The sequence below is a fragment of the Equus quagga genome, chromosome 2 (assembly GCF_021613505.1).
Source record: "Equus quagga isolate Etosha38 chromosome 2, UCLA_HA_Equagga_1.0, whole genome shotgun sequence".
Classification (NCBI taxonomy): domain Eukaryota; kingdom Metazoa; phylum Chordata; class Mammalia; order Perissodactyla; family Equidae; genus Equus; species Equus quagga.
Genome location: NC_060268.1, coordinates 104,387,819 through 104,415,808, shown reverse-complemented (window position 1 = coordinate 104,415,808; position 27,990 = coordinate 104,387,819). Strand labels below are relative to the sequence as shown.

The 27,990-nt window shown below is 55.0% G+C and overlaps 1 protein-coding gene across 5 annotated transcripts; it reads right to left on the bottom strand.

Annotated features, from left to right (window-relative positions):
* Positions 1-81: 81 nt before the first annotated feature.
* On the bottom strand, positions 82-27,771 carry C2H10orf71 (chromosome 2 C10orf71 homolog). 5 transcript variants are annotated; one of them, XM_046654511.1, is made up of 4 exons: positions 27,648-27,771; positions 9,049-9,151; positions 5,850-5,852; positions 82-5,215 (listed from the first exon to the last, which is right to left on the bottom strand). In XM_046654511.1, exon 4 carries the CDS (start codon positions 5,066-5,068, stop codon positions 785-787), a length of 4,284 nt encoding a protein of 1,427 aa, XP_046510467.1. In that variant the 5' UTR covers positions 5,069-5,215; positions 5,850-5,852; positions 9,049-9,151; positions 27,648-27,771; the 3' UTR covers positions 82-784. The 5 variants fall into 5 exon arrangements, with proteins under 5 accessions (XP_046510467.1, XP_046510465.1, XP_046510464.1 ...); XM_046654509.1 differs by lacking the exon at positions 5,850-5,852 and adding an exon at positions 27,314-27,387 and having other exon boundaries at positions 27,648-27,767; XM_046654508.1 differs by lacking the exon at positions 27,648-27,771 and adding an exon at positions 25,403-25,601.
* Positions 27,772-27,990: the final 219 nt, after the last annotated feature.

The following is a 27,990-nucleotide window of genomic DNA, read 5'->3' as shown; positions in this document are numbered from 1 at the left end:
CCTTCTCTATCCAGCTGACACCCGCCACTGCCCACAGAAGAAAGACAGGAGTCCAGTGACAGAACCACATCTGCAAACTTGTTTCACTTTTTCCAAGGTAGCCTTCTCTTTATCAGAAAATAGCCTTCGGAGGAAAATTTCCTCAGTGAAGAGAACCCATTCTATTCAAATAAACATTTCTGCGAGATTGCCTCGAGTCGGTCCTCAGCCCTCTCCGCCCGAGGTGAGCTGGAAGGCAGCTGTGTCTGAGTGAGGGTGAGGGTGGAGTCGCCACCCTCTGTGCCAGGCCCGACCTCGAGGGGCTGCGCTGGGCAGCCGCTTGCGGGGCAGGCCTCAGCAGGTGCAGCGTTTCTGGGGGCTCAGGGTCTGCTCACTGCCCGGTCCTGACCTTGAGAAGGGGTGGGTGGGGGTGCTGGAGCAGAACAGCCCTTAGGAACAGGGTGGATGCACCCCAGCGGCAGGGCCAAAGGAGGACAGGGAGGCAGGGTGGGGAGGAGAAAAGAAGTGGAGCAGATCTGACATCTGGGATGGGCTTAGAAGGGACCGGGTCATGCAAGCAGCGCCTTCCTGAAGTGGGAGCTCTGGGGAGCCCTTCGGGGGGGTTGCTCAGGATCCCCACTTCCTTTGAGACTTTAGGGATCTCAAATGGCTAAGTATGTGTTGGGGCGTGTGTATGTGTGTGTGTGGGGCACGAGTGTGTGTGTGTAAGTGATTGATGTTCTTGGGGAGGGGGAGGGAAGCTCTTCTGGGTTTCTTGGGGGCGGGGGTGAGTGAGCTGTAGTTCTCAGGAAATGCCTTCTGTGGCAAAGTCCTCTAGGTCGTTGGTGGAGATGATGCCCAGGCTTGGAGCATTTCCTCCCTCCTCCCCTGGGCTCTGGGGAGGCCCGCTGGGGCGCTGGCCTGCAGAGTGCTGGGTGGGGTCGCCTGGAGGCCCAGGGGTCTGCTGCAGGCCAGCCTCGCGGGCGCTCTGGGGCCTGGCACTGGCTGGCTCCGTGGCGCGAGGGCCCTGCCTGAGGAAGGTGGGGGTGGAGAGCTGGGAGGAGCAGCGCAGTGGCATCAAGGCTGTCACGGGCAGGGGCTGGAAGCCGGGGTAGAGCACGTAGGGAGCAGCAGGCATGTCCGGCAGGGGCTGCTCAGGGGAACCCCTCTCTGAGGTTGGGATGGAGACCTTGACATATTTGCCTGTCTCTGGGTCATAGAAGGTCTTGATTTTCACCTGGAGCGGCAGATCGAAGACAAAATACTCTCCAGATTGGGGGTCTTGGAGAACCTTCTGGGTGGCAGGGTAAGGGGGCAGGGGCGTGAGGGACTGGGGCCCCCCTGGCCGCCTCCTGACTGGTTCTGAGAAGGCAGACACTGAGTGGCGGTGCATGGGGGGTGGCAGGGCTCGGACCGCTGGGAACCTGGCTCGGGGCCTCTCTCCGGGTGACGGCGGCCTGTGCTCCGCATCCTCTGGGAAGGGCTTCTCCTCCCGGGCTTCACCATGTTTTTCCTGAAGCTGGTCGGTCTTTCTCCTCTTGCTTGCCAGCTTCTTTGCCCGCCGCAGGGCCTTCTCTGTTTTGGGCGGGACGGCAGGTGGCTTGCCGGCCGCCCTCTCCAGCTGAGCAGGAGGCTCCGGTTTCTCTGGAAGGCCCGCCGAGCCGGGGGCCACGTCCAGCAGCGAGCCTCGTGGAGACAGTGTCCTGAGGTCTTCGGCGGACGGCTCAAGTTGTGGGTCGGAGCCGGCCTCCCACGTGAGGGCATGTGTCAGGTCCTCCCTCCGGGTGACCCTGGCATGGCCGGGGCTGGCCCAGGGGCTGTCGCGGGGAGGGTCCCCTGGCAGCAGGCCTAGGTCACTGGGGGCGTGGGGAGCATCGTCCCAAATGCTGTTGTTGGCAGGGGAGCACACACTGCTCTCCTCCAGGGAACTGGTATTGGGGGAAGTAGCCATCTCGCCGGGGACCATTCTTCTCCCCAGGGGCCCTGCTCTGGGTGTAGACAAAAAGTGACTTTTGAAATCTTGCGCCTGCTCTTCCCAACAGGTCTCGAGCTGCTGAGGAGGTGGCTGGTCTTCTAAGTCGCCTTCAGGCAAAGCAATTGTGGGGATACACCTTGGAGCATCCAGCTTCCTCTGCTCTGGGGAACTGCTCTTGCCATCACTCGCCATGACCTTCCATGCGGCATCTGCGGGTGGCTTCAGCCCTTCACTCTCTCCCATGAGTGGAGGAGATGAGACATGTTCCTTTGGGGGTGGCTGGGAGGTCTCCATCCTGGCTGTGCTGGGCGCCCACACGTGGTCCTCCATGCCCTCGTGGGCCATGCACTTCAAGTATGTGCCCCGCGTGCTAGCGGGTGTCGGGGTGCTGGGTGTGTCCTGGCTCTCAGAGGCACACGCACCAGCATCCTCGCCCCAGCCTGGCCTTGGCAATTCCTCCCCTCTGTGGCCACTGCCCAGCGGGTCCTCTGAGGACAGGGCCCTCAGGAGAGGCAGCATGATGGGTTTTATCACGGGGGTGGCCCTGAGGGTGTTGTCCTTAATTGCAAACAGTATGTGCTTGTTTGAAGTGGAAGATGGTGAGGGGGTAAGGTCTTTGGCTTGTGAAAAGGCTGTGTCCCTACTTCCTCCTATCCGAGTGCCTCTGAAATTTGCTCCCTCTCTCGACGCCTTCCGGGGTCTACCTCCAGACAAACGTTCCCCTTCTCCTTGCAACGATTCCCCCCTCCCGTGCTCCTCTGCGCACGCAGGCCCATTGCTTAAGGCGCAGTACTGTAGCTCATCTTTCCCCATCACTTTCTCCTTCTCGTCCTTCTGACCGGCACCTGCACTCGCCTCATTCCTCCTGTCTTCCCACTGGCCCTCGGTGAACCACGTCTTCTGCGGATCCTCAAATGAGGCAAAGGACTGATCTGAAGAGCTGGTGCTGACTTTGGCCTTGCTTTTGAGGGCTGGCATGAAATCCGACTGGCTGTCACTGTAAAACACATCTTCCTCCTCAGGAGAGAGGGGCCCCGGGGAGAATTTCGGGTTGAAGCTTGGGTTCAGAAGTCCTGCCTCTCTCTCATGTTCTGTCTCTTGGGAGATGGATCTCAAGAACCCATTCTCCAGGCTGGGGGTCCTCGGTTTCTCCTCTGCCCTCCCCACCTCAGGCTCTCTGCTGCAAAGCTTCAGTGACAGGTGCTTCCTGGGGCACCTGGACACCACTTCCCTGGAGTCTGGACACCAGCTGGACCTGGCCGCACCCGCCTCCAATTCCCCGTCGGTGTCATCCTTCTCATAGCTGTTCCTGTCGGCAGCCTCCCCATTGACACAGAAGGGGGCATTGGCGGTAGCTGGAGGTGAACTAGGAGTCAGATAGCTGTCTGCAGCGGCTGTGCTGGGGTCGGCTGTAGGGTCCTTCTGGGTACCACTGTGCGATCCAGAAGGGGCATCGATTGGTCTCTCCCTGGAAAGCTCATTTGGAGGACTGTCCTCAAGCCCATTGGGAAGGATGACACCATTGCTCACGGCTTCTTGCTTGCCTCTGGTCTTCTCATCCATGCCTTTCAAGAGAGGAGAGGGACTGTAGGTGCTCTTAACGCGCCTCCGCACATCTTTGAGGTTGAACAGCAGGCTGGGGGCTCTGGACTTGTAGCTGTCCCGAGACTGACTGTCGCTGGGCTCCTTCTCCTGGTAGCCATTTAGCTGGCCTGGGGGTGAGGAGGTTGTCTCCCCCAGCTGGCCGTCAGATGAATCCAGGACATTCTTGGTGGGGATGACGGGGGTCAGAAGCTTACTGATGTTAAAAGGAGGATTGTAATGCTCATTGGGGTCCACGGGCATGTCAAGAGCATCGTTTTCTGGAAATTGCCCCTGGGGATTGTGCTTCGTATACAAGGCTGGGCCTCGTCGGCTGGCCTGCTTCTTCTCTTCTGAAGCATCCTGCAGACTTTCTTTCCCTCCTCTGCCAGTCTTTGGTTTCCTCCAGGGGGGCTGTGTTGGCTTCAGCTGAGGGTCAGGCTGGGAGCTGGGAGCTTTTCCCTCTACAGCGAATACCTGGGCTCCTGGATCCCTAGATCCCCAGGATGCAGATGTGGAGACGGCCCCTGCTCCCAGCCTGTTCTCTTCCTGACCACAGCTGGCCCGGACCGGGCAGGGAGAGACTTTGCGCTCAGGGGCCTGGGGCTCTCTTACCAAGGGCGTGTCCTCGTAACGCTGGGGAGCTTTGCTTTCCGGGACGGCGTCGGTGGCATCCTTTCTCTCGGGCAGCCTCGGTTGGTGGGCATTCCACGACTCAAAAGCACTGTTTTCACTGTGCAGAAAGGTCCCCTTGCGAGGCCACTCCTTGCCTATTCCAGGCTCACCCTTGGCTGACTTGTGGGGCACAGAGGGGAACTTCGACTCGAAGGAGCTGGCTGCATTTTCGGGCGTGGGGAGGAAGCCGCTGGAGCCATGACAAACCATCTCGGGATTCTCCGGGGTCTCCTGCTCTCCGGGCTTCCTGCCGGGCTGGTGGCTCCCCTGATGGCTGCTGGAGACCTCGGCCGGCACCCTCCTGACGGTCAGAAAGGCAGAATCGAAGCAGAAGTTGACACCACTTTCCGGAAGAGGGGCAAACTTGGGGGCATTTTTGAGAGCCGGAGGTGGCCTGCTGTCACAGCGCTGGCTCTCGGTCCTGTCGAAGGATTTAATTAGCGATGACACTTTAGAAATAGGCTTGTTGCTGCTCCTCAGGCCCGACACCGGCACCTCCAGTCTCCTCTGGGCTGGCGTCAGTGGGGGGCTGCCTTTGGGGTACCTTTCCTCCCCTTGGACATACTTGGGCTGCTGGTGGAACGTGGCCGCCCAGCCTGTGTGCTCGGTGCCTTGTGACGGTAACTGGCTCCAGAGGCCGCTCTTCCTGTGCGTGTGGTGAAAATTCCCAAACACCTGCCGGGTGGTATCCGGGGACAGGCCCAGGTCGGCGTCGTTGAAGGAGGTGTCCTCTGAGATGCAGAGGCTCCGGAACGCCCGGTCTGTGAGGCTGCTCACCTCCCTGTCTGCATCGTCCAGCACACTGCCGATGCTCGAGGAGTCGCTGAACCCGTCCGTGCACTTCTTATTCCCCTGCATCGTCTCTGGGCTAGGAAGACTGTCTCCAGTGAACCAGTGGGCGCCTCTGGGTGATGATTCTCAAAGGGTTAGGTGCTGCGCTCTTCCCACAAAATGAGAGCTTCCCGTTGATCAGGTGCAACTGCAAAGTAGGATTTTTTTTTTTCTCTGCAAAAGAAAGAAGTGCAGAGTGTGAACGGGACATCCAGCCTAGCGTCTCCATACAAGAACTACGTGCTCGTCCAGATGGGTAATGGAGCCCGGGATGGTTACTTTTATATGTCAGCTTGGCTGGGCCCTGGTGCCCAGTTTTTGGTTAAATGCTGGTCTAGATGTTGCTATGAAGGTATTTTTTTGGATGTAATTGACGTTTAAATTAATAAACTTTGAGGAAAGCAGATTACCCTCCATAGTGTGGGTGGGCCGAATCCAAAAGACAGATCCCCAGGGGAAGAGGGGAATTGCCTCCGGTCTTTGGACTGGAGCTGCAACATCCACTCTTCCCCGGTCCTCCAGCCTGCCCCGCAGAGAAAGTTCAGCTGTGTCATTTTTGCAGAGACCTGCCCTGACCTTCCATGGGGTGTCCCCTCCTCTCTCTCTCTCACAGGGCCCGGTTTATTTTCTTTGTGGTACTGAGCACCATTTAAATGAAATTTACTTCTTTGTTGCCTATCCCCTCATTAGACTGTAAGGGCCAGGAGCTCAGGAGACACTAGGCTGTCTGTTTGCTGGTTGTCCTTGTCCTAGAGCCACCCCAAGAGGGCACAGTCCCCAAGACCCTGCATGGCCTGCAGTCCTTCACTCTCTGACTCGCCCGTGGGTGTGGCCAATGGGAGGTGCTGGTAGGAGCCTGGAGGGAGGGGCCGCCAGCATCCCTGGCCTTCCTCCCGCATCCCTGCTCCTGGTGGTGGATCCGGATCTGGCAATGCTGCAGTCCTCCTGAAGTACGGCTCCTCCCCTGGGCCCTGACTCACTGAGCCCAGCAACACTGCTCCCCTGGGCCTGGGGCTGTGGGGAGGATGCCTCACACGCTTCCTGATTAACTCCACTTCCTGGGGTCTCCCTGATTCTGCCTACACCTCTCTTATAGCCCCTTCATTATATTCTCTTCTTCTTCTTTTTTTTTGAAAATCGTGATGAAATATACATGACATAAAATTAACCAACTTAACCATTTAAATGTGCAGTCCAGCAGTGTTAAGTACATTCATATTGTGGTGCAACCATCAACACCATCCATCTCCAGAACTTTTTCGTCATCCCAAACTGAATCTCTGTACCCATTAAACACTAACTCTACTAACTCTCCATTTCCTCCCCTCCCACCAGCCCTTGGCAACCACCATTCTACTTTCTGTCCCTATGAATTTGCCTACTTTAGGTACTGCATATGAGTGGAATCATACAGTATTTGTCTTTTTATGACTGGCTTATTCGCTTAGCATGATGTCCTCAAGGGTCATCCATTTTGTAACATGTGTCACAATTTCCTCCTTTTTTAAGGCTGAATAATATTCCATTGTATGTATGTACACCATTTTATTTATTCTTTCATCTGTTGATAGACACTTGGCTTGCTTCCATGGCTTGGCTACTGTGCATAATGCTGCTACGAACATAGGTGTACAAATATCTGTTCAAGATCCTGCGTTCAATTCTTTTGGGCACACACCCAGAGGTGGAATTGCTGGATCATACAGCAGTTGTATTTTTAAGTTTTTGAGGAACTACCATCCTGTTTTCCACCGCGGCTGCACCATTTTACACTCCCATCAACCGTGCACAAGTGTTCCACTTTCTCCACATCCTTGCCAGCACTTGTGATTTCCTGGTTTTTGTTGGTTGGTTTGTTTTTGATGGGAGCCATCCTAATGGGTATGAGGTCATACATCACATTCCTTTCTGGATCTCATCTGAGGATGCTGCTTCCTGCTGGGACCCTGACCACCACCACTGGGATACACACGTCCAATGTCTAGAACAAGCCTGGCCTGGAGCAGGGGGTAAGTAAATAAGTATGTGAAGAGTTAGATAAAATAGCAAGTATAGACCCTAAACTGGGCCCAAGAGGCGGGACTCCAGGAGGACGCTGGGAGTCCTCAGCTGACAGATGAAACCTGGCCCCGTTCACATCAGCAGCAGGAGCTGGCGAGGCTGCAATCTTCCCTTCCTGCCTGGCTGGCCACAGGAAGAACACTGTCAGGACTTTTAGGGGATGGAAGATGGAGGTGCTCCTGTCAGGGAGGTAGGGCCGCGCGGCAGGAGTTCCCGGTCCTACCTGGGCATCCCGTGCCGGCCGGCGCATGCGCGAGGCCTCCCACGCGGGCCCGATGGTGCCGCGCCAGCGGTGGTGGTGTTTGTCTTTCTGTCCTGGAGGCCAGACTCCTTGAGGTTTTTGTTTCCCGTCTCTTGACCACAGCACTCCGGTGAATTTCCAGTGCTGATTCATTGGCAGTCTGACTTGCTTTTATGAATGAAAGACCTGAGCTGGGTCTGCTGGAGGCGGGAAAGGACCCTGAATTGCAGCAAATGACTGACAGACTCGCTCTGAGGTTTACATCCTCGGTTTCCGTGTCTTCAGCCCTGCCTTGAAAAGCAGGCTGCTTGCTCCCCAGAAAGCACAGAACACGCCTTTTAGATGGCCGCGGGAAAGGGGAGCGGCAGCCTCAGACCCTGCTGGCTGGCCAGCCTTGCTCCTTCACCCACTTCCTCTCTACAGGCTGTGGAAGCAAAATGCTCACGTTCTCGGACTCCCATGCAACTCGCGGGGCCATGCGACACGGTTCTGGTCACACAGATAGAAGCATTCGGATGTCTGGGAAAAGTTCTCCCCTTTCTGCTGTCTCCACTCCGTTGGTTCCCTTTCTTCCTGTTTTGAATGCAGACGCAATGCCTGAAATGGAGTGTATTTGTTTTCTGGGGCTTCCGTGACAAAGTGACCACAAACTGATGGCTTCAGTCAGAGAAATTTACTATCTCGCAGTTCTGGAGGCTGGAAGTCCCAAATCGAGGTGTCAGCAGGAGGGCTGTGAGGGCGGCATCTGCTCCAGGCCTCTCTCCTTGGCTTGTCGATGGCTGTCTTCTCTCTGTGCCTTTTGCTTCTGCGTGTGTCTCTGTGTCCAGATTTCCCCTTCTGAGAAGGACACCAGCCCTATCAGATTAGAGCCCACCCTAATGACCTCATATTAAGTAATTACACCTACAAGGACCCTATTTCCAGATAAGATCTGAGGTCCTGGGGGGTTAGGACTTCAGCATGTGAATTTTGGGGGCATACAATGCAACTCGTGACACGGAGGCGTTCACCTTGCAACCCTGAGGGACAGGCAATGATGACTAAAGGCCAATTTGCTGAGGGTGGCATCCCCCTCTAAGTAAAAGCACTTGAGACTTTTGGGGAATTTCCTCTCCCATGGTGTTCGGTCTTGCGAGGCTGTTAGTCAAGGTGCCTGCCGAGACCTCCCCGGGCGCAGACATGAGACCCAGGCCAGCCCCGCTGGACCGTTTCTCCTGGAGCGACGCAAGGATGGAAATGTGTTCAGACATCTTTGCAGAGGCGGAGCTCTCTGTTCGTCCTTTCCCAGCCTAGAACTTCAGCCTCCTCTTGAGTCTACAGGGCTCCAATTTCTTGTTAATACTTATCCATTTCTGCTTCGTTTGTCCAATTTCTGTTTCCGTCATGTGTGGCCACAGAACCCTAAGTGATCTTGGGTGTCTGTCCTAATTCCTAACAGTGATGATATTTACTGATATTGAGAGTATTCAGAAAATAACCACATTCCTTCTCCCTCAGGAAAAAGAGAGACTTCCCTTTTGCTAGCTTCGTTCAGGTAACTTCTTCAGCTCTGCTTTGATTTTCCTCGGTTCAGAGGGGACTGTCATAAATCTAGCCTCATCTTCCCACTCCTATCCCTGGTCCCGCCCTGCCCAGTGGAACCCTCAGCATCGTAGCTGACAGCCTGAGGTGTTTCCAGACGCCAGCTCTTGAGCTGGTTCCATACCTGTTACAGCAGTGGGGGCTGCGGGTGCCTGTCTTGCTGGGCTTTAGAATCTGTAGTTTTAAAACTTCTTCTCATGCTTATGTTTGTGGTCATCACTACCCATCTAGAAAGAAGAAGAAAAATAATTTCAGTGGAACCCAAAAGGCCAAGCATGTGTTCAGTGCAAAACATGTCTTGAAACGTCAGTGAAACAACTGGCTTTCAAATTGTTTTTAGTCCACGCTTAACAAAATTCCAAACATAGGCCTTTTTGGTGAAAACCAATATAGAGTCAATTTTTATCCCTCCCAACATTCATTAATTTGTCTTTGGTCCAAGAAATCCTTAGGAACCTGTTTTAAGCCTTTGGGGTTTCGAATAGGATTGGCCCAGTTGCGAATTATTTTTTGCTATTAAATCTGACCATAGGTCCTTTTCCCGTGTGAATTAATATCTCGGGCTTTGCAGTAAAGAGAACTGCAAAGAGAACAGGAGTGGCCGAACTTGAATCTCCTCAGCAAGCAGTAGCTCACCGTTCGATTTATTGTTGGCAGGAGGCTGGAGTATGTATTTTGACAGCTAAAAGAGCAAAAAAGCTGCCCAGGAGAATTTTAAGAGTGCTTCAGAATGAAGTGTAAACTAATTAAAATAAATCCACTCTGCAAATTTTAAATGCAGACCCTTGGGGCTTCCACGAGACCTTCCTCATCTCACAGCTCCTGGATTAATTTAGTTCATGGTAGTTTATTAATAATATTAATAATCCTAATAACTCAGATTTGTGGAGCACATTTCTTTGGAGACGCGTGGAGTTGTTTTGTGTCTACTGCCATATGGTTGGCCCCGTCCTGTCCCTGACTCCCAGGCTCTCCTTCGAGTCCCCACGGCACGCTGGGTTTCCCTTTTCCTTAGATTATATATCATAATTATATATCATATGTTTTAGGCGCTGCTGATTGCTTCTTTCTCTCCTCAACTAGAAAGAAAATGCGTTGAATCCAGGAAGGCAGCCTTATTTGCTTTTGTGTACTGTGCACACCGACATAGAAGCCGAATGAACGTTTGTGGCAATGCTCTGAATTGGGTATCTTTATCCCGAATTTTTCTGGAGGGCAAACCAAGGCACAGAAAAGAAGGAGTAAGAAAGAAGGAGAAATGCTATGAGGAGGACCCCTGCCCTGGGTCTTGAGGCCATCTGAAAAATTCACATGGACCATTTGTGCCTGCAGCTCCACTGATGTTCATCTTAGGGATGAGGATGAAATCAACCCGTGTGGCACGTGGAAGAGCCACAGGTGCAGAAGCACATGGCGGCCTTGATTTGGGAACATTTAGGGGACCTCTCCCTCCATGCTTGGGTGCATGGCTCAGTGGCACGGGCGGTGAATTGCACTGTTCCGAGGCCAGCCCAACACTGGCTTGCTCGCTGCTTTGGACCCGTTGAAGGAGGCAGCCTGCATCGGTGAGCAGTCTGGCTCACGGAGCACGTCTCAGGTAAAAGGGCGTGATTTATCCTCAGGTGGCGTGAGTGAGGAGAGACTGCATTTTGCTGAGCCATGTTGTAAATAAGGTCTTGGCATCTGCTCGAATGAATTAGTTGTTAGTGCTGTCCTGTTGATCGCAACTCCCAGCAGCTCCGTGTCCCGCAGAGCGGAACCCTGCCCCGTCTTTCTGCGCCATCCTCTCCCCTTCTGGTGCCGTATCAGACAGTGCCCTGCTGCTCTTCAGAGAGTGTCCATGGCCACTTTGTGAGGAGGTGGGTGGCCAGGTCCTTCTTCCTAGTCTGTCCTAGTCTGGGAGCTCCGCTGAAATACACCATGGGTGACACTGCTGTATTTGAAATACCGGTGGCATAGCTTTCAGCATCACAGCAACACGCAGCCGCCACCGTATAACCGAGAGATCTGAACCCATGAACCCTGGGCTGTTGAAGCAGAGCACACGAAGTTAACCACTGCGCCACCAGGCCAGCCCATTCTCAGGGCTGTTTTAAGTTCTCCGTTACATGCTTCCATAGCTTGCCATGCACATCTCTGCAGCGCTTACCATAATTGTAATTAAGTATTTAATGGGGTGGTTTTATTTAATGTTTGTCTCTCCTCTAGCCTGGGTGCTTTGCTGTCGGGGCCGTGTCTGCCTGGCTCTCCAGGCTGTCCTCCTCATGGAGTATAGAGCACAGCTCCAGAAATATCTGTTAAACAGATGAGTGAATTCCTCCACCTCTGTCGTGGTATTATTCACACTATTGACCGGCCTGGCAGGACTTATTTTATTGAAAGTCAATTATAATCCAATAATTCCAGAATTATCACAAATTTCAATGAGTGAATTTGCATCTAAGTGGATTTAATTTACTTTTTGATTCCAAGCCCGAAAATATATGAGATCTGCGTGTGGTAAGAGGTGGAAGCAGGTGGAGGAGATTATCGTTAGGGACGGCTAACAGGCTGGTGCAGTGGAGGCGTTTGTCTGCACTGCGGCATCTACTGGTCACGTCAGGCTTGATTTTTTAGGTGGATATCGGCTCACGTTTTCATCAGGGAGACATGAGAAGTGCCTTCGTGACTTTGCCATTTCACCGTTTGTCTCTCTAATTGCACTCAGAGCTCCAAGTTGGGAGATGGCTTTGAATCCCTCTGGAGGGCCAGTGTCCAGCAGATATTTCTTGAGTACGTTAACCGGAGTGTTGTTCACAGCCGCGTTTCCAATGGTCATTAACTGATACGTTATCTAAGTTCTGGGTGTCAGAGATGAAATGTTGGCCTCTCCCTGTGTTGCACGGGCAACGCTTGAGAACTCGACAGCACCCCGTTATCTGGTCTTCCCACACTCCATCACCAGGCGCTGGGTGCTGGTCAAGCTTGTATCAGGTCAAGCAGCTTCTGCAAAGCCCCAGACTGTACGAGGGCGAGCAGGGTCCCTGGGCTTGAATTACTGGACTGAACTTCCCAGTTCAGCCATTGGGGAGGGCGTGAAGGGTCTGGCTGTGGGCTGGATGCTGGGAGAATTACCCTGAAGGATGCCTTATTGCCGGGGTCATCTTTTTGAATCAGAGTGTATCAAACACACCAAATCTAAGCGTGCATCCATGAATCAACTTTTTCTCACAACGAACAGTGAAACATCCTTTGCCCAGTCATCACCAAACCCCAGCTCCACAATGTTTTCTCACGTGAGGTTTTTTCCCATGTTGCGCTGCGCCATGCTGTCGAACCATCGTGGAATGGAATATGCTGCTTTGTGCAGATACAATTCTCTCTCTCTCCTGGTCCCTTACAGATGCCTCGGTGGGACCCTCAAGGTGCTCTTGGTGGGAAAGCTGGAGCTCTCCCCAGCTCCCCCATCCCTCCAGGCTTGTGGTGCGCGAGGTGAAGGAGCTGCAGGCCCAGCGGTGTCCCCGCTTGGCTCCTTGGAGTGGTGGCTCCTCTGTTTGGAATGTCTCTCTCTGTCCCCTGGCCACCAACTGCTGACCACTTCCTCCTGTTCTCCTATTCCTTGTAGAAGTTTTAAAAGATCACTTGCACTGCTTTATTCCACTTTATCTGCTGTGAATCTGTGTTTCCAGCAAACTCCTGGGAGCCAGGTCTCTGGCCTGCTTCGTCTTTGACTGACAGGATGCCTGGTGCCTGGTGGTCGCTCGTCGATGTCTTCAGCTGCTGTTGCTGAGTGCACGTCTTGGGCCACAAGGAGGTGATGACAGAGGTGGGCTGCGTGCGCAGCGTGCAAATGGAGAGCTGAAAGCCCTGTCTCCCCACGTTCTCCTTGTCTCCCAGGGCCTCCTGGCTGCCGGCCAGTCCAGGCCTGAGAGGCCACACAGCTCAGCCTCTGCTGGCCTGCCCCAGGCTCTGCGGACGGGAAGTGGCCGGGTCCGTGTCACCCTCTACAGGCCCGCTCCAGATCTCCACACACAGCCACTCATCTGGGCCCCAAAGCTGAGGAAGTGTGACGGGCTCACAGACCCAGAGCCTTGACTGGGGACCCCGGGGGATCCCCAGCTCCTGCACCGAATCGTCCATGTGACTGTGCACAATCATGGGCTTGGGACTCAGGCCTGTGTGGTCCTGGGGTTAGGATATAGCAAGGGAAGGAGCAGTGGGTCGTCTGGCATGGCTGGGTTGCCAGATTGAGCAAAGTAAAAATAGAGGACGCAGTGAAATTTGGATATCAAATAACAGTGAACACTTTTTTTTTTTTTTTGCTGAGGAAGATTTGCTCTGAGCTAACATCCATGCCAGTCTTTCTCTATTTTTTAGTATGTGGCTGCCAGCACAGCATGGCCACCAGTAGAGCAGTGTAGGTCTGAGCCCGGAAACTGAACCTGGGATGCTGAAGCAGAGTTCACTGAACTTAACCACTAGGCAGCCAGGGCGGGCCCTAACACATTTTTAGTATAGGTATGTCCCCAGAAATATTTGGGATATACTTTGTACTAGTCAGAATTCTCTATAAAATTAATCATCACGTACTTATACTAAAAATAGGTATTCACTATTTATCTGAAATTTGGATTTCACTGGGCTTCCTGTATTTTTTCTGACAACCTGAGGTCCTCACCAACTTTTAGGATCCAAAGTGGATCACAAGGAGAGGAAGCCAATCCAGTGAGTCAATCCTGGGATGACTCATGTCTGCCTGTCGCCCTGCCATTCAAGACGCATTTTGGCACCCATTATCTTGTTTGATTCTCATGATCCCAGTGAGGTGGGGTGAACGGGCCTTATTATTACCATTTTCCAGGTGGAGAAATAAAGGCACAGAGAGGTGCAGAATATTGCTCAGTATAACACAGCATGTAAAGAAGAGAATGGGGGCTGGGATTCAGCTTGAGTTCACCACTTGACCACGCTGTGCTTTCTCTGGGATGGAACCCTGACCCTCTGCTCTGTGGACTCAGGGGCAAATGGGTGTGTCCTGGGCTTGTGGCCTGGAGTTCAAGGGAGAATGGAAGACAGGTGGAGAAAAGAAGGGTTTTCATTTCTGTTCACGTCTCAAGAATCTTCTTGGCTTAGTTTTTTGAGACAACTGCAGAGTGGAACTGATGGTTCAGCCGTGAGTACGGGGTCCCTCCTATTTGGGGAGGTGGACTACCGGGCATGGGGTTCAGGTGGCTGGTCCTTGCACAGCTGGGAGGGACGCTCTGCAGGCCCAGGGCACCCTCCCGAGCTGCAGAGGCCGCCGTTTCATTCTCCTCTCATTCCGGCCGTCTTTGCACAGGAAGCCGTTGGGGTTTGCTCTGCTGCTGGCTTGACCACTTGCCTGTAGTGTGGTTTGGAGCCCCGGCTCTCTGGGTCTATTTAATTACCTTAATTGAATGGGGTTTTCACTTCTCAGTTCTGGGGAAGCAGGACGCTGGAGGAGATGACAGGGTTGGGTTTATCACACCCAGAAGGCCCTAACAGATTGGAATTGATTCCTCTCGCTCCTCTTTCAGGGTGGTTTTTGAGACGTTGATGCTGGCATGCCTTGAGGAGGAGTCTGGTGCAGTGAACCAGGACAGCCCCCTGTCTGTGCGCTGATGGCTCGTTCCAGCCTGTGAACGCACAGACGTTGCACACACAGCCTCCACCATGCCGCCTTGCAGCTGACCAGTGCCTTGCTCTGGACCTTGCTGGTTAGTCTTGGGCCAAGCTCTTGACCTCTCTGTGCAATTGCCAATAACCCTCCTGCTTGGCTGTTTCAGAGAGAATGTCCTTGTCTGTGTCCTGTATTTTACAAGGTGAAGAATGAAATGGCAAAATCGACTTCCTCGGTTGGGGTCCTTCGGGAGAAGGGAGCAGACGCGTGTCGAGTGTCCACGGAGTGGCCGGCCTCAGGCCTGCTGCCGCATGAGCCTGCGCTCACTTGTTCTGCGCTGAAACTCCACAGGGTGGGCCCCTCTGCCCACCTTGCAGATGAGGAAACTGAGGCCACCTGGGTTACCTGCTTGTCCCTTGCAGAGTGCTGGAGCTGGGATCACACCTGCCTTTGGCCCCGGGGCCCTGCTTTCTGTCCCCATGAAGATTCCCCTCAGCTGTTCCCAGTGTGGCGATGGCTCTGCCCTTTGTAGCCCGTTTTGCCTTTTGGAAATCAGAAATTTCAAGTTTGTTTATATTTTCCTGGAAGAAAACATGGGCACTCCCAGCCCCACTTGAAGCTCTTTCACGCATTCATTCACCCAACAGCTGTTCCTTGGGCGTGACCGTGCGCCACCCCTGTTGCAGTGCTGGAGGTACAGCCGATCGGGGCTGACCCGGGCCCTTGCCTTGTGGAACGGGGATGAACTGTGGGAGGATGCTGGGCCATGTTTCCCTCGATGGCTTTGGATGATTGGCTCCCATTGGGCAGTGCCTCTTATGCATGTAAAATGCAGCTTTGCTTTGCACACAGGTCGTCACACATCGGCTTTGGCCATTTTGGCTCCGCTGGTCTGGTACTCGGCACCCTAGGGCAGGACGGGGGGTCAGCCTGCATCCTGGCCTGGTCTGGCTTGAATGGTCCCAACTGAGGAGCCAGACTGGGAAAGCTGAGGGCGCTCAGACTGACCCTGAGGCTCCTGGGAGAGGACGAGGGTGGCTCCACTCAGCCTTGGGAACACTGTGTGGCTGGTACTGGGGGCCCCAATGGCAGCGCTGGCCTGGCACGGGTCTGAATCCTCCTTGAATCAGGTCATGTGTCGGGGGCCTCAAAGCCCAGGACATCTCAGGGAATGTGGCTGCAGAAACCAGCTTGCCCGGGCTTGCTGGGCTGGCGGAGCGGCTGTGAGTGGGTGGTCACAGCTGCTGTGGGTGTTCTGCTGTCCTCAGGAGAGAGCCCGGGCGGGGAGAAGCTTTTTCCCCAGCGCTCGACCCAGCCTGACTCCCACTTCCGGCCTGGGTAGCCAATCTGCTGTGTCTGGACGGGACGTTTCCTCAGGAGCCACTGAGCAGTGCCCAGACCTGGGGCCGTGTCTGCAGGTGGAGGCCAGGGAGCCTGGCACGAGGAAGGCCAGGCCAGGTCCATCCAGAGCTCCCCAGGCCGAGAGGGTGCGGGCACCTGGCATCATACATCTGGGGGGACCCAGTTGCAGGGGAAAAGAGGAGAAGCAAGGCAGGAAGGCACGGAGAGGGAGGAGAGAGACAGAGAGACGGGCTGGGCTCCAGGAGTCTCCCGGCAACCTGGCCTTCCTGGCCCCTGTTCCTTGGTTGTGTGGCCAGGGGGGCTGAGCCGTGGTGAACAGAGGGCTCTCTGGGGCAGAATTCCTGCTTTGCAGCGCCGGCCGATTTCCATGATGGAATTCCCACTGCTGACCTGGCATCATGGCAGAGCTGGGACGAGGTGCACGGGGTGGGCCCTCATGCGGTGCGGGGCCTCTGAATCCCGCAGGCTCCCACCGCCCTCGCAGCTGCTTCCATCAGGAGACCTGGGCAGGGGTCTCACTCCACAAAGGCCATCAGCAGCACTGTTTCTCGCCATTTCTGGTGGCCGGAATCACTCTGTGGAGCTCCTCGTGGCCAGATGGGCTGGACTGGGCCAGGGCTGTCCCTGGACGCTCCCCCTGACCAGGAGGAACCCTGGCCTGGCGATGCCCAGCTTCTCAATGCTGCTCCACTGGGACCTTTGTGCAGATGTGAGGGTCTCAGACTCAGTGGCCAGGTGGGGGCCCTCAGTCCTCCTTGTGGGCTCAGAGGGGCCCCGATTACCTTCATAGGAGCAATGACGCTGGCATCAAAGGTGAAAGTAGGAGAGAAAAGAGCTGAGCCCAAACAACCCCGCCCTGGCCTCCCTCGTGCCGCCCAGGAAGGGTCGCAGGGGAACTGCCTGAGAGGCGAGATGCTGGAAACCAGCGGGGGACAGACTGGCAGAAATGGTTCCACTGCTCAGCCCTTTGAGCCTTTGACCTCCCTGATAGTCCCAACCCAAACTCCCGGGGCCATACCCACTACCAGGCCAGGCCAGGGCCGGTAGCCACCGGAAGGGGGACATGCAGCTCTTTCAGAAACACGGGGCCACCAAAACGGTGGGTCCCACTGGGACCTGGGCCTTGCCCCATTGATACTCTGTATTCGCTAGGCACACCCCTGGCTGAGTTACAGCATCTCTGAGCCTCAGGCTTCGCATCTGTATAATGGAGCTAATGACACACACCTGTGTATCAATGACAGCATCTCTCACCCTTGACCCTGTGGACTTCGCCAAAGGCCCTGGGGGCAGAATCGCCCCTGGTTGAGGATGCTGTTATAGAATCGAGGAAAGAGCATAGCCCAGACTCTGGAACGTTGTTTGTCCATTCATTCATTCATTCATTCATTCATTCATTCCTTCATTCCACATTTCCCAGGAACCTCTCGCCCTGGGTTCTGGATTCTGCAGGAGCTGACGTGAGACAGGAGTTAAACAGGCAGCTCTGGGCAGTGGGAAGAGCTGGAGACCTGGGCGGAGTCCTGGTTCCCAGCAGGGTCATCCTGGTCAAGTCACTTGACCTCTACCTACGTCTGCAAAACTGGGACAATGAGACTCAACCTGGCTCTGCACCCCTCCCCCTCCCCTGGGGCTGCTCCCCGTGCTGGAGAGGGCCGAGGAGAGGCATTGTCATGAAATCGGTCCTCAGGTCTCCAGATGTTCACTCACCAGGTCCTGGGGCCGCCCCAGCCAGGGGGACACCTCCACAGGACGAGGCCCAGTGAGCCCTGGCCACCGCAGCCCCATGCTTTCCCTGCAGGCTGCTGGGCAGCACAGGAATTACATGCACACCCTCTCTCTGCACGTCTCCCAGGAGAGGTGCCACACTTGTTTGTTCTCCCCTCAACACACAGTAAGAAATGCCTTGGGGCTGGCCCCGTGGCCGAGTGGTTAAGTTCATGCGCTCCGCTGCAGGCAGCCCAGTGTTTCGTTAGTTCGAATCCTGGGCGCGGACATGGCACTGCTCATCAGACCACGCTGAGGCAGCGTCCCACATGCCACAACTAGAAGAACCCACAACGAAGAATACACAACTATGTACCGGGGGGCTTTGGGGAGAAAAAGGAAAAAATAAAATCTTAAAAAAAAAAAAAAAAAGAAAAAAAGAAATGCCTTTACATCGTGGTGCAGAACATGCTCAGAGACATATATATATGTCCCTCAGGCCGGGACCCTCTGCTCGGAGGCCCCTCCCCTGGCTGCCCCCAGCTGCCACACTCCTGGTTCTCACCCTCAGGTCTCCTTGGAGCTCATCGTAAGACCCGCAGCCACAGGACGTCCTTCTACTCTCTGCACCCCATCCCACCCAGGGGTCTGCATCAGGGGCAAAAAGGCCTCGAACGCCTGCCCTGCCCCTTCCTGACAGGCACATGGCTCTCCAGGCAAGAACCGAGGACTCAGACAGACTTTGGACAAGTCACTCAATTTCTCTGAGCCTCAGGCTTGTTGTTGTAACCTGGGGCTGACGAGAAGGCAAACCCGGCAGCCTGGTCCTTGAGTCCCTGTGCAACCATCCTCTCTCCAGCTCCTGGGCGGGGAGCAGGGCAACATGGGGAGGGGCACCCCTTGGAAGCAGCCTTGGGGTGTCCCAGGCTTGGCAGAGAGAGGAGGTTCTAGGCAGGGCTCCCAGAACCATGGGAGGCAGGGGTGCTGCAGAGTTCACCTCACCATCTGTGGACCCAATTTCCCCACCTGTACACCAGTGCTGCAGGCCTGGGTGGCAAGAGCAGAGAAGCGGGAGAGCCCACACTGAGCGTGGCGCCCTGCTGGGAGGTTCCAGGTGGCCATCCTATTTATCCAGCTCCTCCTACCTGCCATGTGCTTTATATCCATGATCTCACTCAGTGGTCATAGCCACTGGGCAAGTTAGGTAAAGCTGATGCCAAAGGAATCTGAGGTGGAGAAATTAAGGATCAGAGAGGTTAAGGAACTCACTCAAGGTCACACAGCCCGGGAGCAGATGACCCAGGATTCAGGCATGGGTCTCTGCTTTACATGGCTCTGCCCTCCCTGGGCAGCCAAGGCAAAGAGAGGCATCGCATGGGACGAGGGGAGGTGGGGCGTGGGTGTGTGGGTCTCTGTCTGCCATGTGTCGCTGCTGGGTAAGGAGGAGTGGCAGCCTCTCTCAGCACCTTCTCTTCTGTCTCTCATGGTCTTTCTCTTCCCACCAGGGAGCATTTGCTTCAGTCAAGCTGGAGGAGCCCCTTGGACATGCTGCCTAGGAGGGGCATCCCAGAGGGTGCCAATCATCCCTGTCCCTGGATGGCCAGGAAGCCTTTGTATCTGGGGTGTGAGGGAGCCACTGGGAATTCCTAAACCTCCCACATGTTGGAGCCTGGCTGTCCCCGGCCGTCCTTCTGGAGGCTGGGAAGTAGATGGCAGATGGCTGGATGGTAGATGACAACTGTCCTTTGTCCAACCAGCATGGCGGCGGTGAGCCGGGCTCTGCCAGGAAAGAAAGTGGGAGAAGCTTTCCCGGCGCGGGGGACACCGTCACGGTGCTGACAGCATCCCGCCTTGGTCATGGACTTCCTCAGAGGACACTTACAGAGGTAAGAAGAAGGATTCAGACGTGGCCCCCAGGTTACCTTTCAAAGTTTGAAATGGAAGATGCTCCTGCAACAGGCAGGGCTATTGAAACTATGGCTTCAGTCGATGTGAAAAGATCAGCTCGTTGGAGCATCTCCTCCTGTTTGAGAACACCAGGGAAGCTTGCCCCCCTTCCTTCCACAGGGCGTGGTCCTCACTTCTCAGAAGGCCCTGGAGGGCTTGTTAGACAGAGTGCCAGCCCCCCAGAGATGCTCACCCGGGAGGTGGGGTGGGGCAGAGCACGGGGGATGCTGGTGCTGCCCGGCCTGGGGCCACACACAGAGCGCCTCTGCCCTGGGCCTTGAGCGATTGGAGGCTGTACCCCTTTCCAGAAGGTTGTATTGACAAGTCATAGGTTCTTGGGCCATTTGGGTCTCCTGGTTGTCAACGACTGTGGTTTGGGCCATGTCTGCCTTGCTCTGGGCCTGCTGCAGGGCAGGCTATGCCTGGGTGGGGCACAGAGATGAATCAGAAATGCCCCCTCTCCAAGGGACAGTCACCTATGAGGGGAGGACATGGCGGGGACAGTGCCGGCTGCAGGGTCCAGGCGGTGGAAGCAGAGAGGGCTCCCCAGGCAGAGCTTTCTCGAAGGCAGCTGCCAATGTGCTCTGGCTGCTGGTCTGTACACCAGCGCCTGGCCGGGTCCAGCCCGGGCACAGAGCAGAGGGAGGTGCGAAGAGCGCAAGGTTTAGTCGGATCAGTGCTCCCGTTTCCTCGCGCTGTGCCACCTCAACAGGTTACCTTGCCTTCCGAGCCTCCATCCATTCATCAGCAGCAATACCCACCTCGCTGGGTGGCTGGGAAGGGCAGAGGCAGAAAGTGTCAGAAGCCCAGAAGAGACTTGCACAGAGCAAGGACTTGATAAATGGAAGCTTCCACGGCTAGAGACCTTGGGTATTTGAAGCAGACCATGCAGGGAAGGGCCACCAATCCACCACTGCAGTAATAACACCCGCCAGGACTGTGGTGTGTTCAATGAACTCACGTACGTCAAGCACACAGTAGGTGCTCAGTAAATGCTGGCTCACATGATTTCTAGTCCCCAGACGGTGCCACCGTAACATGGCGGGAAGTGCATGGCCTGAAGCCAGGCCCCTGTGGGCATGAGTCCCAGCTGTGCTAGCCATGAGTGGCCCTCGGCAAATTACGACACCTCTTTGTGCCTCGCTTTCCTCATCTGTAAGGCGAGACTAATAGTAGGACCTGCCTCATGGGGTCGTTGTGAGGACCTGATGAATTTGTGTCTGTGAGGGGGCTGACACCTTGTAGCTGTCAATAAATGACACTATCATCCCCACCATGCAACCTGCTTAATCCAGGGCCTGGGGGCTTGAGGGTATCTAGGATGACTCTGCCTTTCCTCAAGATGGGAGGGAGAGAGAAGCGAGGGGTCCACTGCCCAGAGTGCTCCCTTGTCCCCTTTACCCTCTGTCTGGTTTCTCTGCTTTGCCCACCACTCAGCTCCCTTGCTGGTAGAACAGAGTGGCTGTCCTCTTGCAGCATCCGTGCTTGTACAGCGCTCCCCCCAGACAACGTGCCTGCATCTCCTGGGCAGTCACCAAACTAATCTGGGGGAGCCTCGCACGCTCAGTCACAATTTAGCCTCCTGCCCTTGCCCTGGAGATCTAAGATTAAAGTTAGGTAAGTGTGTCCCCTCAGTTTTAGCCTCCCTCTCTTCCTAGGGAGGGGCTGGCGGGGCAGAGCGGGCGTCCTGGCTGATGTGCTCGGGTGCTCTGTGGCGCCCAGATGCTGCCCAGGTGGCCGTAGTGGGGACATCACTTCCCCTTGCGGGCTGGGTCCTCCACCCCAAGTGCTAAAGGTGCACAGATCCATGACCCTCCTTGGTGCAAGAGGGGCGGTAGTAACGATGTGTGAGTGCCCAGCGGTCACTGTGAGGATGGGGTCGGTCCTCCGTGGCGCCAGCTTCTCTCCAGCGAGCAAAGAGCACGGATCGGCTGAACCGTGAAGCCCTGGCATTTCCCTCTAACAACCTCTGGAAGTCAAGACTCAAGCCGGAGTTTAAGCAGGAGAGAACAAACGACAAAGGAGAGCGTGGAGGGGAGGAAGCCATTCTCGTGTTTCCGTCACATGCCCAGTGCCTTTCACCTGTTGCTCACTTAGTGCTTGCTTGTAGGGCCCTCTGAGAGGGGATCCGCTGGTGTTCCCATCAACCCAGGCCGGGTTCCATCAACCAACTGAGGCCGGGGGCCGGCGAGAAGGGCAGAGCTGACCTTGAATCCAGACCCCTCCCCTGCCGAGCGCCTCCAGCAGGCCTGAGCAGTGCCCAGACCCCGAAACTCTGGACCGGCCTGCCTAGGCATGCACAGCTTTTCTAAGGAACATTTCAACTCTTTGGTGAGTGGACCGACCTCCTGGGTGGACACTCTTTTGGATGCTGACGTGAGCTCTGGGTATGGGGGGAGTGAAGAAAAGATGCGGGCTTTGGATGCAGGCCTACGTTTACATTTCAGCCCCTCATTGGTTGTGCACGCTGGGACCAGTTACTTAACCTCTCTGAGCCATAGCGCCTGCCTCTGGGAAGGGAATCATAAGACCTACCGTGCTGGATGACTGGGAGAATAAACCAGACCACCTACGTAAGTGCTTTGCACATGGGAACGACACCGCTGGTGACTGCGGTGATGAAAATGGTGGGTGAACTGTGGGCGAGAAATAGCTCTGAGCTGGTGGGGTTGGCCTGGTGGGTCTGAGTTCCGACCCCTTCACCTCTGCGGCCTTTGGGCCTGACCTGCCTCAGAGAGGGAGAGCCAGGGCCAGGGGAGGGGATGAGCTGGTGGTGCTGCATATGGCCAGGCTGCCCCATGGCAAGGACAGCCGGGGGTGGCTCCATCGCAGGCGAGGTTGAGAGGCGCAAGGCCAGAAAACAGCCTCCAGACTCGGCAGGGAGTGGGGAAGCCCTGGGTCACGCGGGTGAATCTCAGAGTGTTCTCTACCCCAGGCCCTCCTTAAGCTTCAGGGGAAGGCCTTAAGAAGGGAGGTGGCTGAGACCAAGTCCCTCTCTTAGTCCAGCCTTGCAGCCCCCTAGTAGCTCAAGTCCACCCTGGAAGGGGTCCCTCAGGGACAGAAAGGACCAACAGAAGCCAGGGAACAGCGTCCAGCATGCAGAGGCGCCTAGGAGCCCCTGGGGTCCTGCTGAAGCCACATGAGGGCATCTCCATGGGTTTCAGAAGCCCTTCCGTGGTGCCCGGCCACCTGCGCTGTGCTCGTGTCCCCTCTGGGCTGGAGCCTTGAGGGTGGGCCAAGCAGAGAAAGGAGGCCGTGAGGAGGCCCCTTCCCCACTGTCACGTGTGGTCCAGAAGGGTCCCTTTCCTCTTTCTACTAAGGAAAGGGGGTCTGTCAGGTCCGGGGAGGAAGCTGTTTGTGGTTGGTTGACTCTTCGGCCCCTGCAGCTGTCAGATTCCCAGATACCTGGACTCTGCTGCTCTCCAGCTCGCCCAAAGGAAATGCACTTTGCACCAAGCCGTCTTCTGTCGTCCACCTGAGAACCGAGCTCAGCCGAGTACCTGCCCTGCCTCCATCCTGACATAGGAGGCCCTGTATTACTCACGCACACAGCCCCCTCCAGGAAATGTTCCAGAATGATGACTTATCATCTCAGCAGTGCACCATATGCTCATTTTTGGGTCTTGATCCATGTGCCTCGACCTATCCTTTGTCCTCCCACGTCTGTCCGCCCCCGCCAGCTCGTGTCCTGCAACTCCTGGGTTGGAGCAGAAACTGAGAGGCGTTTTGGGTTTTCCCAACTAACAAAATGAAACCTAAGATTGAGTTATAGGGCTACGGATCGGCCGGATTTGGTGAAATGTAGTTTAAACCCTCAAATGGAAGTAAAACCAAGACCCCCCGCAGCCTGTTGGGAAGTGTCAGCACTGAGTATCTTCATGAGGACCACCTTCTCTTAGAGCTCTTTGCATCTCTCCAGTGACCCTGGGCCGATGGAGCGAAATCCTGAGACCCAGTGAGGAAGACAGCCCAGCCCTGGCTCTGCGGCCGGCAGGTTTCAGTTCCTGAGATTTCTGGCGTGGCCTGGAGGGGTGGGGCTATTTCCAGGGGTGGGGCTAGTTCCGGACCTGGGGCTTCCCCTTTTCTGTAAGGGCCTCTAGGGCGTCCGTAGGGTCGGGAGCAAATCAGAAAAGTTCAGACACTTCCCCGCATCCTGGTGAGAAACATCAGAGTGCATGCTTCGTTTGAGGACTCATGGCCCTCTCCGCCCGTCCCCGTCTCCTGCGCCCACCTCTGTCTCCCGGGTTTCTAGGGGATCCAAGCCGCTCTGTTTCCAGGACCCAGCAGGCCGCCAGCCCCCCTTCTTCCCGGCAGGCACAGTTGCTCCCATCCCAGCGAGCCTCTGGACACCAGAGAGCAGGCGCCATTGTTCTCCTTCCAAAGACCCAGGGGCAGACGCACGCTGGACTTGGTCACCCGGAGATGTCTATTTATAAACCATCCTGATAAGCACAATCGGCCCCACTCAGCCCAGGCCACACTCCACAGCAAAGCTAACCTCCCAGTGGCAAACTGAACATTTCCTGGACCAGCCAGACTGGAAAAACCGGCCTGGGGGAGGCACTGGGGGCTCCAGAGCCAGCCCCTGGTCCTGAAGGGTCCCACTCACAGCCTGTTTTCACAGCTAGAACTTCCACTACTTTTTTTTGTGTGTGTGTATCAAATTGAGCCATCTCAAGTAATGTTCTCGTGTGGCAGAGGTTGGCAAAGTTTTTCTGCAAAGGTCATACAGTAAATGTTTTTGTTTTTGCCAGCCACATGGCCTTAGGCATCCTAGCCCTAGACAATATGTAAATGAATGAGCGTGGCGGTGTGCCAATAAAACTTTATTTACAAAACCAGGCGCCCAGCCCACGGCCGTAGCTTACTAACCACTGTTAGTAAAGGGAAGTCAAGTGCTGGAAAATCGGACCTCATTTAGCACAAATATTTGTTTAATCTACTCTCCAGGATCCCTATAGTTATGGGTTTTTAAAAACATTACTTCAAATAGAGTGTTTTATAATTGGGTTAGATGTGTTGACAGAAAGGGTCCGTAATTTAATTTTTTAAAAAATAGCCTTTATTTCCTAGAGCAGTTTTAGGTTCACAGCAAAATTGAACAATCCAGTGGAAGGTACAGAGATTTCCCAGATAGTCCCTGCCCTACCATGTGCATGGCGTCCTCCATCACCAACATCCATGGGGGTGTTTTAAAGTCCTAAATAATTATTTTTTAAGGCTATCTAGCTTTCCACACATATTCATATTGCTCTTCTTGATGATCAGTTCTTCTCCAGGAGAAAAAAAGATACAATTTTAAGATTTGACCAAGTCCCCTCTGCGGAGTCTGGTTGGAGACCCCCAGGGGTTGGGAAAACGTGCAGGCTATGGGAGTCTCCATGTGGAGGACACCCATGCTCTCAGAGTCCAGGGGCCAGAATGTCCAAATGACCAATTGTCCTCTTTGTTACAGTTGGTAGGATCCTACCTGGCCCAGCACTGGGGGACACGAGATAGTCAGTCTCCTGCCACAGAACCTGTGATAGTGGGGTCGTCCCCATTTGGCAATGCAGAGCCCTGGGCACATCCACAGGCTTCTGCCTGCTCCACCATGTGGGAGCAGAGCGCCTGACAGACGCACGGAAGGACAAAGTCACGCATGTCTATACTGTATACTCGGTATGGCGGATCCCCACGGTCTATGCAGCAATCCAGCACCCACAGCACACCCAGCACACTGAGGACCTCAGCCCCCGACGCCACCCTGCACAGTGCCCTGGCACACAACTGCATCCCCAGCAGCGTGGCCCGGAGCCACCGTCCCTGCCCATGCTGAGACACCAGACAAGGATCTGCACCCTACCTCCCGCTCTCCGTGTTCCGGCTGCTTGCTCTCCGGGCCTCCCCAGGAACGGGAGGGAGCTCCGACTCTGCCTGGCAGTCAAAACGTCTTCCCTCGTTAGCTGGGCTGCCCAAAGATGAGAGGGAAATGGATTCAAGACCCGGGCGTCTTATTTGTTACAAACCAGCCCACCTGAGGAAAAGCAGCAACCAGAAGCTGGCTAGACACTGGAAGTCCGTGAAACGCACCTAAATAGAGACCCAGCCGGGGGAAACCAAATGGTGTTCTTGGTGGGGAAGAGGCAAACAGTCCGCTGCAACACCCGCGTGGTGTCAAGTAACAGTCAGATTAAACAAACAGCCTCAGCAGCTATTTTTACATCCAGATCGGCCCCGGGTAATAGATAACTTGGGCAGTGAGAAATTGCTTGCCGCTTAGCTGACCCTAACCATGATTCCAACTTCCATCCAGAACGATTTCTAAAGCCAGCCCAGCACCTAGATTCACATAAAAATAGCCCAAGGTGCGAAGGAAAACACTTGTTTAGGGAAATCTTAAAAACACCAGCGTGTGTGCTCCGGAGTGGCGCCCGGAGGCCTGCTCATGTCCCCGGGGGCAGAAATAGCCCGTTTCATCATCGGCTCGGAGGACCGCAGCCTGCATTCCTCGAGTAAGGAGTCGTACTCCGCTGTGCTTTTGGAGCAGAATAACACTCCCAGCTTCGGGCTGGGGGAAGGCCAGGCTGGGGTTTCAGGGTGAGAGTTGCAGAAGGATATGGAATGGTCAGGAAAGAGACCAGGTAAGTGCTCCTTGCTGAGCTGGCCATGGCAGGCCCAGCTCTCTGCAAGGTCCGAGGGCCAGTCGACAGGTCTTGTTCTGCCAGGCGAGAGCTCCCCTCTCCGTCTCTGGAGGGGCTGGCCGAATGGCCGCTTTCTGTCTTGGTCTGGCGTCACCTTTTGCCCAAACTGCCTGCAGACCCCCAGACATCTTCCAACCCTCATGCCTTTGCTCACGCTGTGCCAGCTCCTGAGCGCCCTTCTTACCCTCCAAGGTTGGCCCTGGGAGAGTCCGTTCACTGCCAGGATTTAAAGAGAGTTTTCTTCTTTCTTTCCAAGAGCCCTTTCTCACACTCCTCTGCCCCGTGGCCGGGAAAAGCAGAGGTGCCGGGTCCCTACCTCATGCCCCGCTCTGTGTGGGGCTCAAAGTCTCCGGGCGTGTGCATTGCACCGTATCTCTGTGTCCATTTGCAAACTGTCCCCCTCACCCCTCTGGGCTCCTCAGGGCCAGCAACCTCTGTCCCAGGGGCCTGGCACCACCTGCAGCCTGGAACTCGCTGGTGGCCAGGGTCACAGGGACCTGGGTCTATGCACTTCAGTATGAACCAAGTCAGAAAGAACGGCTTCTCTGTGCCCCACAGAGGGGAGGGTCAGACCCCAACCAGCAGGAGTGTCCGGCCCCTCCTCCCAGAGCCTCAATGCTTGCCTTTTGCCCTGAGAACTTCAGACCCGGCTGTGGGGACACCTGCTCCCTGATGGGCACTCAGAGATGGTTGGAGGGAGGCCCAAAGGGACCTCCTGATTTTACCCTCCAGCCTCCTCTACTTGTCGAAACCAGCACTCGCCCACCAGGCAGAGGAAAAGAATCGACTTGAGATGTAAGCCAGCATTAAAAAAAACAAAACAGGATTTGGAGCCCTGGCCCCTTGCATTTCCTGGCCATTTGACCCTAGCCAAATCACTTAACCTCTCTCTGCCTCAGTTTACTCATCTCTAAGATGGACAGATTGCCTCTGCTCTGTGGGTTGAAGATCGAATGAGTTCGTGTACACGGATATACTTGCATATTTCAGAGCTTCTCAAATGTTAGTCATTTGTTATTTTTTTCCCATCATTTTTGCCACATCTTCAACCCTCAGTACCATCATTTACTTACCATTTTTCTGTAAAGAGAATTTAAATTGACTTTTTCTTTTTTCAGAAACAGAGCTCTATGGTCCACAACAATACCTGTGAAATCGTGGATTTGATATTCTAGTTAGAGTTTTTTTCCTGTTACCCCTTGAAACAAATTTATAGCCAGTTCGTATGTTATCTGTGTTTGACCCCATAATTTTGTTCCCGGTTTTAGGAAAGGTGGCATCGCTAAATCTCATCTTACGGAGGCGTTTGCTCCGGGGCACAAGTAACATGAGCTGAAATGATTTAGCAGGCCCCGTCTCCCTAACTCTCTTTCCTCCCGCTCCTCAGTCCGGGTCTTCCCAGCTTACTTTTAATTCTTCACAGGTGGAGAACATGACCTCATGTCTGGTTTAGGATCCTAGAAGCAGTGTGGTTTGCTGGGTGGCAGGAGCTGATGGTGTTTGCTTGAAGTGGCTGACTGAGAAACGGAACCCACGAGGACGACCCAGGGAACATTCAGGGGGCGGGGCAGCGTCTGGCAGTTTTGTCAATGACGTCAGCAGGAGGGGTCAGGAGAGAACAATAAAACGCAGTTGACCCGGCCACAGCCCGTCCTGGGAGCGGGAGCCCAGAACCCCATACAGCTAGCCTGAGCACAGCTGACCGCTGCAGAATCTGATGTCTCCCAGAATGTGGCTCCACCTGCCCTGT

Coding starts and splice junctions, on each gene's coding strand:
- C2H10orf71 (XM_046654511.1), bottom strand. CDS start 5,068: ATGCAGGGGAATAAGAAGTGCACGGACGGGTTCAGCGACTCCTCGAGC.